Source organism: Octodon degus, unplaced genomic scaffold (genome assembly GCF_000260255.1).
Source record: "Octodon degus isolate 3935 unplaced genomic scaffold, OctDeg1.0 scaffold00040, whole genome shotgun sequence".
In the NCBI taxonomy this organism is placed as follows: Eukaryota; Metazoa; Chordata; class Mammalia; order Rodentia; family Octodontidae; genus Octodon; species Octodon degus.
In genome coordinates this window covers 1,284,429-1,294,587 of record NW_004524616.1, presented here as the reverse complement: position 1 = coordinate 1,294,587, position 10,159 = coordinate 1,284,429, and the positions used below count along the sequence as shown (strand labels likewise).

Genomic DNA, 10,159 nt, shown 5'->3' with positions numbered 1-10,159 from the left:
CAATCTGAGGTCTTCTATATCTTTCTGCAGCTGTTTCTTTATTTCAGAAGCTGTTGATTTCATTGCTTTCAGGTGTGTGATTTCCAATTTGTTCTGTGTTAGTGTCCTCTGCACTTGTTACAGGTGGGCTTGGGTTCTGAGGTTGCATTTTGTTCCTTGTCATTTTGTGTAGCACTGTCTTCTGACCTTTGTTGTAGATCTTTGATGTAGTTATAACCCTCACTCGTACTGAAGTTCAGGTGCAGCTTTACAAAGTTTGAACTTATCCAGCTGTGTCTGCCTTGGGTCTGGCTGCTGTGCTCAGTTCCTTCCCACTGCTGCCTTTGAGGGTGAACCTGTTGTGCTCCTGTTGCAAGATGTTCTGCTCCTGGACTAGCTGGGTGGATCTATCCTCTACACTCTCTGCAGGGATTGCAGCTGCAGGTTTACACCTCAGGCATGTATGCCAGGCCTAAGCTGTGCCTGGAGGGGGCAAGGTGAAGTAGGGGAAAGAGGGAGCTTTCCCACACACTCACTGGACCTGGGCTAAGACTGGGTCTGGGGGTTCCCGGAACACTGAAAAATTCCTACTCGGCAGGTGGGGTGGTGAGGTGCTGTAGAGTGGTGGGGGGCAGCCCGAGGGGGTGGGAGAGGCGCCAGCCCACTCTGCGCCTGGGCTGGGACTAGTCCCGCCGGCGCAGGGTAGCAGGAAGCTCTCTACACACTCACCGGACCTGGGCTAGGACTGGGTCTGGGGGTTCCCGGAACTTGGCAGAAATTCCTACTCGGTGGGTGGGGTGGGGAAGGTACTGCGGAGTGTTGGGGGGCGGCCCAAGGGGGTGGGAGAGGGTCCGGCCCACGCTGTACCTGGGCTGGGACTGGTCCCACCGGTGCAGGGTAGCAGGAAGCTCTCCACACACTCACTCCAGAAAGAAATTTTTATGATAATATAAAAGAACAAGTCAATATTTTGGCTTAGCTATGATCATTAAATATTTTATTGGATTTTTTTTTTTTTTTTTTTTGCACTTGCCAGGGACGCGCTTATTCCACTGAGCCAACTAAATATTTTGTATAAAGGTATAAATTACAGCTAGGTCATATATAAAGTCACAATGATGTTAAATACAAATTAAAAATAAAAGACTTTTTTTCAATGACAGGGACAGTTTTAAAGATTAACCCAGTTATCATTAGGATGCCTCTATCGGGATTTGTCTATTTCCGTATATGTAAAATTGTTTAGGTCTTTGTTGTTTCTTTTTAGACAGACTCACTTTGTGATATAGGCTGACCTTGAACTCAGGGTTATCTTCCTGACAGCCTCCTGAGTGTTTTGATTATAGGTGTGAGCCCCTTGCCCAGCTAGAATTATTTAGGTCTGTATAGGTAATTTCCATTACATCATATGAGCATTAATGTATTTGTAGATGTGTTCCATTGTTGGTGGTACTAAGTTAGACTACTTAGTTAAAATATTATCCTTGTATTCTGCAACTGGGGTACTGTCTTCAGACTTTAAAGTCTTGAATGCTTGTTCCCCTTTCTCCTCCTCTGTTGAAATGTAGTCCCCATGGTGACTGGTATTAGAAGCAGGGTATTTGCAAGAGAGGACTAGGTTCTGAGGGCTGTTGCCTCAGCTTCCTGTCCCCGTGACTGAGGTTCCTGTCTCCGTGACTGAGAGGGCTTGTGGGAGCTCCTCTGCCGTTCTTTGTGTGAGGACATGTACAGGTACTGCCCTCTGAAGAGTGGGCCTTCACCAGACCTTTGAACTTAGATTTCACAGCCTCCAGAACTGTGTCATAAATTTCTACTTATAAATCACCAACTTAAGATCCTTTGTTATCGCACCCAGATGAACTACAGTACTTGTTTATAACTAAGCTTTTACCAAGTGGTGACATTTGTTTATAATCTTTCTTTTCATTATTATATTGGTGGTTATAATACAGTACATTCTTAAACATGATTATTGTTTCTTCTGTATGTATTATAAAAAGATTTCTTAAAAAAATTATTATTTATTTGGTATAGGGTCTTGCTACGCAGCTCAGACTCAGTGATCTTCTTATCTTAGCCTTCCCAGCACTGGGGTTACAGGTGTGTGCCACCATGCTTATTTTCAGGGGCCTGCGTGGCATGCCTGGGGTTCCGGGGCCAGAATGACATCTGTTACCTGGGATTGAACCTGTGTCCTTGGCATTTGCCAGGCAGGTGCTTAGATTGCCAAGCTATTTCCCCAGCCCCTACATACATGTATTTATAAGTTGTAATTTTACTCTAAACCTCATACATTTTTTGTTTTTTGTCTTCTCCCATTTTTATGCTGTAAGAACTCTTGTTCCCAAGAACTTTACTATATGTACTCATTTGTTCTGTTAGTAATTTCAGAATTCCAATACTACAAAAAAAAAAAAAAAAAAAAAAAAAGAATTCCAATGCTACATTAACAAATCTGAGTAGAGGTCACTTTATTTTGTTAGTTTTTTTTTTTTTTAATTTATTGTATCCTTAAAACATCTCACTGAGAACTGACAGAGCACTATAGTCAAATATTTCTTTTTTTAAAAAAATTTAATTAATTTATTTATTTATTTTGTGTGTGTGTGTGGCCAGCTCAGCCCACCAGGGGGCGGGGCGGGCTATCATGTGGTGCTGGGGGATTGAACCAGGGTCCCTGTGCTTTGCTGAGCTTGTTCTAAGTAGGTGCTTTAGACCACTGAGCCATCTCACCAGCCCCAGTCAAATATTTATTGAATTAATTTTTTTTAAAAAAATCATTTGTTTGTTTATTTATTTATTTGTCAAAAGGTCTCACTACGCAGCTTGAGCTTTGTAGTGATCCTCCTATCTCAGCCTCCTCAGTGCTGGGATTACAAGCGTGCACCACCATGCCCGGTTTTGAGCCTGGCACAGCGCACCTGTGGTTCTGGGACAGTTAGACTGCCAAGCTATCTCCCCAGCCCCTTGAATTAATTATTTTCATATGTGCCTTCTTAAGTATTTCTTGAGTTATTTTTTACATGATATTAATATAAAACTATTGTTTCTATATTGTGTTATGCTTTGCTTTTTTTTTCAAAAAAATTTTTTTTTGAATAAACAAAATACATAGTTTCAAAGGCAAAATCGTATCTGTTCAAAGATCTTTTATTCTCATGTACTGCTTCCACCTTGCTCAGTAGCTAACTGCTGTAATTAATTTCTGGGTTATGTTTTCCAGGGTTTTTTTTTTTTTTCAAATAAAAGAGCAAGTAATTTATACTTTAATTTTTTCTTTCTTATACAGACAACAGCAGGATATAGCTATTTATGTGAACAATGTAGCGTTGATGTTTTTTTCTATGTTGGTTTGTAGAGATCTTTTTCTTCCTCTCATTTTTCTACCCTCCCTCATCTCTACCCCTCTTCTCTCCTACTGCTCTACATAATAGTTATAAAGTGTACCAGAATTTATGCAGCCAGTCTCCTGTGGGTGGGTATTTAAGTTGTTCCTAAGTATTCGATATTTGTAGACTTTTTCTAGTAAGTGGCTTCACATGTATAGTTTTGAGGTGTACTTTCAGAGTAAATTTCTATCCATTGGCTTATAGGTCTAAGGTTCAACACATCCCTGGTTGTTAATAGATGCCCCTGCAGAAGGGTTTAAGGTGGAGTGAAAGGCAAGTACAAAGACTATGGGACTGGCCCTTGGCCATGTGGCTGCTGTGCTGAAGGATTAGCAAAGAGGTCACATGGAGAAACAGATCTAGCAATGAAAGTGAGCTACTCAAGGTTCTGTGTACTGGTGTTAGAGCCCCGAATTAGAGCACTGTTTTCTGTATTCCTAGTCGATTGCAGCACACTTGATAGGCACGGAATGCATGCATTATGGCCTGGAATTCCCTTTGTAGCCCATGAACTTGGGATCTTTCTGACTAATCCTCCCAAATGTTGGGATGCCTAGCTCTTTCCTTAATGTTTTTGGATATAATGCTTTGCTCCAAAATTTGCAGGATCAATTAAGTTTTAAGTTGCTCAGTGCTAGTTTTGGTGGCACAGACCTGTAATTCTAGCTCTTGGAAGGCTGAGGCAGAAGGATTGCTGTGAATCTGAGACCAGCCTGGGCTGCATGGTGAGAACTTGTCTCAATAAAAATGAACTGCTATGCTGGAGCTTAACTGGTTATATGGTAAAAAGCAAAACAAAACATCAGGCTAGGACATGACTTTGCTCCCAAGGGACTTAAGCAGCAGCCAGTGGTGGTGTGTTCCTCTGTCTCTTGTATATATCTCTACCTTAAGGCCAGTCCAGGGCTGTACTGTCCAGTGCTTGCGCCCCTAGCCACATGTATCCACTTGAAATTTGGCTAAGCTGAATTGAGATGTACTTGCTCTAAGTGTAAAATACATTCCAGATTCCAAAAACTTAGTATGCAGAAAGAATTAAAATAGCAGTAATTTAAACATATTGATTATATGCTAGAATAGTATTTTAAATATATTGGGTTAAATAAATATGAAATTAATTTCACCTTTTAGTTTTTTAAATGCGATTTACAGAAATTGAAGATGGCATATGTGGTTCAGCTGTTGTTTCTATTTGTTAGCGTGGTCTAGAATTCCTCAAGTTTAGGTTAAACATTACTTCCATTGGATCATATCAAGAGGTATATAATCTTAGTTTGTTCCTCCAGTAATGACACTTAATTTTAATAAATTTCAAAATTATCTGTATTAAAGGTATATTTTGATCACTTCCAGGACATTGATTGCAAAGATGCCTTTGTTATAATGCTTCCACAGTTTCTATTGCAGGTTACTTTTTTTTTTTTTTCTTTTTAAACCACTGCAGAACTTTATATTGAAAGGATACTTTTCTTTTTTCTTTTTTTTTTGTCTTTTTGAGACAAGATCACACTATACAGTTTAGGCTGACCCTGGGCTCACTTTGTAGCCCAGACTGGCCTTGAACTCACAACATCTTTCTTCAGCCTCTGAATGCTGGGATTACTGGTGTGCGCCACTGCACCCAGCTGAAAGGATACATTTTGAATGCTTCTGGGTTGACATAGAGTTGGTATTTTTTTTTTTCCCCCTTTGGCAGTTAGAAATATGTGGAGTGATAGTTTGACACTTTGAGAATACTCTGTTTCTCGTCTCTTTTTTTTTTTTTTTTTTTTTTTTTTTTTTTTTTACCAGTAGTTTAGTGCGTGTTGAGGATAATTTTCCTAATAATTATTTTGGGGGCTGTGCAAAATGATTTTCTTACGTTGTCATGTCTTTTCATAAATAGCATTCTTCTGTACTAAATGCATTTTTTTTCACTTACTTTTTTAAAAGTGAGAATTAGCTTTGTGGTATGTGGGTGAGTCATTTTATGCAGTAGGTGTTTGATTTGGAAAGTTGGATACAAATGAAAATTGTAAAATATGAAATCTTAGCTTACATGTACAATGGTCTTTCACTCTTCAAGGGAAACATACTGTAAATTTTTAAAAAAATCTGGTTCTCATTCTTGTTATTCTTATAGTCTGAATTTTCATATGTGACAATTATTCAACACATTATTGATTGCTTATGATGTACCAGGCACTGGTGAGCACTCACAGAGAGTGCTCAGAAGAACTGTGCTTCCTATCGGATGCTCTGCAGATAGAGGACATCTCACCTCAGCATGGAGTTAAGATGATGGCAGTTGCCCTTCGAATGCTGGCAGTTAAGAAACTGTCCTACAAATCGTGATTTGTAGGTGTTACAGGCTTTTGCTAATAATTCTAGGTAAGGAAATGCTCTGAAGTTCAAAAACCATATTATTCTCATAGGACTGAAGTTATGATTCTCTTCTCATTTTGCTGCTCTAGTTTGCAATTTGCTCTTATTGTTTTTCTAATGTAACATTGAATTATTTCACATTCTGCTCTGTGTAACTTTGCCTAATTTTTGGTCCTCTGAAGACATTTCCAAGTTTCTGAGGTCCATACCTGTGTGAAGCATGTCTTAGAGGCATACATTAGTGGCTTTTTAAGCAGGAGGGGACTATTACCAGCTGAGTCTGCTTAGTTCACTAGTTTTCTCCTGGACTGAGGAGGACAGAAGTGTCCTAGTTCACAGAAGAGCAAGGGATTCCTAGAAATTTGAAAAAGCCCTGCCAAGAATGAACCTAATGATCTTCCTGTCCCTGCTTTTGGATAAGCTATAATATTCTCCTCATCATGCTGACTTGAACCAGTAGTTAAAGATTGAAGAGAGGCACCTGCTGCCTCTCAGCCATGGAATAGCAGAAATCTGTAGCTTTGGAGACTTCCAAGGGAATACTGAGTGACAGTTACACTTACCTGGATAAATGTTTACTAGGGGTATGTTATGGTTGATGTCTGAATGTTGCCTCAAAGCCTCATGCACTCATGAGTGGGGCTTTTAGGAGGTGATTGGATCATGAGGGCATGAACATGGGGTGGGGATAATCAGTAAATTTGCAGCTAAATGTAATGGTTGGTGAAGCCGGGTGGAGGAGTGGCTCACTGAGGGCGTGGCCTGGAAGGGTTCATCTCTTCAGCTTCTCTGTATCCTCACTGACATACCATAAACACATATCCTATGCAACTGTGGCTTGGAGCCAGCTCATGGACTGAAACCTCTATACAAAGCCAAGACAAATCTTTTCTCTTTTAAATTGTGGGTGTTGAGTATTGTGTCTCAGTGACAAAGGTGACTAAGACAAGGTATTTCTTAAAGCCAAATAATTTTCCCACTAAAAATGTCTTTTAGTGTTTTAAAATCTAAGCTGCATCTCTAGTATTTCCTTTCAGATTGGTAAAATAGTTTAAAGTCTTTGAAGTGGTACGTCTGTGAGTTACACAGTTATGACCTCAGGTTCTAGAATATTAAATGAACATTCTTTTTTAAAAAGAGATATTTTACTTTAGATTGACCTTAGTCCAGAATCCAGCCATCGTATTGCCAAAGGGAAAAAGGTACCCAAGTGGTAAGAAGACACTTCTTGCCATGAATTGGTTTGGACGTTACTTCCCTAAGAGTCCTGAGAATGTTTCCTTACTCAAAACACGTTCCCCTCTCCTGTTTCCACTGATCTCGTCTGAAGATGGACACTTCATTTCCAACTTCAGGTAGCAAGTGAGATAATTCCCCCTGCCCCAGCTTTTGTACTTTAGTTGGAATAGTAAACTAATCTCTTCTTGAGTCCCAGGGAAAGGGAAATGGCTTGGAAAGAAAGTGGTTTCAGACCTTTCTCACGTGTGCTAGAAAATGGGGCCCCTGATGAATTCCTTCTGGACTTGCTTTTGGCTGATAAAAAGAACTGGCTTGGTTAAAAGGATGTTTGTTCATTCTTATTGTTGCACCCTGATCAAGTGAACTTTATTTCTGGTGACTGCCAATAATTTCAACCCCTTTGAAATAAAAAGTTAAGGGTTTTGGCTTAGGTTAAGAATGAAATAATCCAGGATGCTTGAGTAGAAGGCAGAACAAATTCTTAGTTTTTAAGTTTGATTAAAGACGAGAGTGACATGAGTTGTTCCAGGCTGAGTGAGGTACTGGGTATATGGGGCCAGCCACGCAGTTGGAAGTGCTTAGCTGCCACAGATGAGGAGAGAATAGGATGAGGCCCGATGGGCCATCCCCTGACACTCTTTAACTGGGTAGGAGATGAGATATTAACTGGCGTCGTTCTCTTGTCCTCACCTGTTAAAGCTTTCTACTGCTTCTGTTGATTAGTGTTACCAGCTTTCCTGGTTTGCCCAGGATGGTACTGGTTTTAGTACTGAATGTTCCCTATCTCAGTAAAACCTTTAGTCCTGGAAAATTTGGCATGGCTGGTTACCTTGGCCAAGTTTTAAGATCTTGAGTTAGCACATGACAACTGAAAACTGGCCCAGATTTCCTTTCTCTTTTCATTGTTTTCAGGAAAGTATGCACAGTGCCCTAGGGTATGTGTGTACCAGATCCCGGGTTTAAAATAATATCGTCCATTAATTGTGTGCTTACTGTGTGCCAAGTACATGGTCTTGGTTAATACTTATTGTCAGTCAAAGGAGTGAGTATTTTAAATCCAGTTTATGGAACAGGAAGAGATCAAAGCTGAGGAAGGTGACAAGTTTATGTTTTCCGAGGTCAAATAACTCGGATGCAGCTGAGGCATGTTTGAACTTCAGTGTGTCTAAATCTGAAGGTTGAGCTTTTTCCACTAAATGAAGTTATTTCAATGAATTTAATAAATGGATAGATGCTCTGACTTAGCATAATACTATGGCCAACAACTTCACCTGTTTGCACACTCGTTTCTGTTCTTCATGGTGGCATAAGATTTCCTAGGATAATACACAAAAAGGCCAGCAAGCTAAAATGGTTACTTTAGACTTACACTTGTAGCAGCCCCTAATTCACCCTTCATTTCTTAATGGGCCTGCTAAGTGCCTAGTGCTGGAATGTGCTCAGTGAAGAGTAGATGTGGTTGTTATTTTAATTATGGAATCTGAGCAGTAATCTTGAACTGAAATGTCTTAGATAATGTATGTAAACTCAAATATTTTAATTGAAAAATCGTCAAAGATTTAAGTTAGTAAGGAAAGAATACACTTCTCCTTGAGTGTCATGTTAGACAAACACTTTTTCCTCCAAGGAAAAGCTATCCTCTTGGTTATTTGATTTGGAATTAATAGAAGACAGGCTTCCTTGGTGTGATAAAAGGTGTTATGCACATAATGCTAAGATAGAAACAAAAAATTCTGTTCTAGGCTGCAAGCTGTAAATAGCTTATTTCAAGGAAGAATCTAATCCAGCTGCTCATCCCTAAATAATCCCTCTACTGAAATGAGTGATGATAGCAGGTCTTAGCATAATGATGGACGTTCTCGGTGGGAAGTGACACCGAGAGGGAAGCTCCTTGGGCTGTGGGGGGACACAGAAAACTTGTAGGCCACCCTTGCTTTTATTTCGTCAATTCACACCAGAGAGTTGTGCCTTTACTAGAGAAAGAGATGCAGTTAAAGTCATAGAGTAGAGAAATTAGATACGAGGAAGACTCAAATATGATGGAAGAGGCCAAATTCATTTAATCCATTGTAGCAGATATTTACCACGTACCCACAAGTTTCTTAGGTACAGTGTGCTAGATGCTGGACATACAAGGAGAAGCAATACATGCCTCCTGGCCTCAGAGAGGTCACATGGAGCTGGAGAAGTAATCCAAGTATAAAAGTAGTTTCCTCCGGACCAATTTCACATACTTAACATATTTTAGGTTGTTTGGGCTACTATAACAGAACCACAGACTGGGTGAAAAAAAGAAGAGAAATTCCTTTTCTTACAGTTCTGAAGGCTAGATTTTGGGATCACTGTCCAGTATAGTTGTGGGGTTTTGGTGAGTGCTGCCTTCCTGTCTTGCAGTGTGATCACCTCACATGACCATTTCCCCTGTGCACTGGGGAGAAGGGGAGGGGGAGGGCGTCGTAAGGAGAAGAGGGAGAGGGAGGGGAAGGAGAGACAGGCAGAGGCAGAGTGAGTTATGCCTTCCTCTTACGTGGTTACCAATCCCATTGAACTAATGTTTTCCCCCTGAGTTCATTTAATTTTATTTTCGAAAAGCCTTGTCTCTATGTAGCCACATTGGAGGATAGGGCTTCAACACAAATTCTAGGGAATAAAAGTCAATTCATAGAAGTAGGCTCTGAACTCACATAAAAACATGAGCTCATGTGCTTTCATATCATGTATGTATATATATTTTGCAAATTTGCTTTTAAAATTATTTGGCTATGAGTAATTCACTTAATTACTAGTTGCTACTTAGCAATCATGGATACGTGGGAGTTTTTGCAAAACAATTTCCAAATTGCTTTCAAATGTAGCAAAATATATGAGTTCTACATTTGACAATTAATGAAATTAACATAATGTTAAACTTTTGTGTTTAAGCATTAATTTGTATTCTGCACTTTTTATATTTTGGAGCCAATACTCTTGAAAAGCTCATTAGATCCTAAATGTGGTCTATATGCCTAACGGATGAAGGACTGGAGATGTCTCATAGATCTTGTAACTAGTTCAAGACAGATCACTGCCAGCCCTACAAGCTCTGGTGCAGCACTTCCATTTCTTTCTTTTCTTTTTAAATCTGTTAGTTTTTAAAAAAAAATTTTTTTTTAAATTTTATTTATTTATTTTGTGTGTGTGTGTGTGTG

General features: G+C 39.6%; 1 protein-coding gene across 1 annotated transcript in view; it reads left to right on the top strand.

Annotated features, from left to right (window-relative positions):
• Nucleotides 1-6,932: 6,932 nt before the first annotated feature.
• Nucleotides 6,933-10,159, top strand: part of Plac8l1 (PLAC8 like 1) — a 22,121-nt gene continuing 18,894 nt past the window's right edge. Inside the window, exon 1 of the mRNA XM_004631236.2 lies at nucleotides 6,933-7,087. Within this exon, the coding sequence (XP_004631293.1) occupies nucleotides 6,966-7,087 (122 nt within the window). The 5' untranslated portion in view covers nucleotides 6,933-6,965. The remainder of the gene's footprint in view (nucleotides 7,088-10,159) is intronic.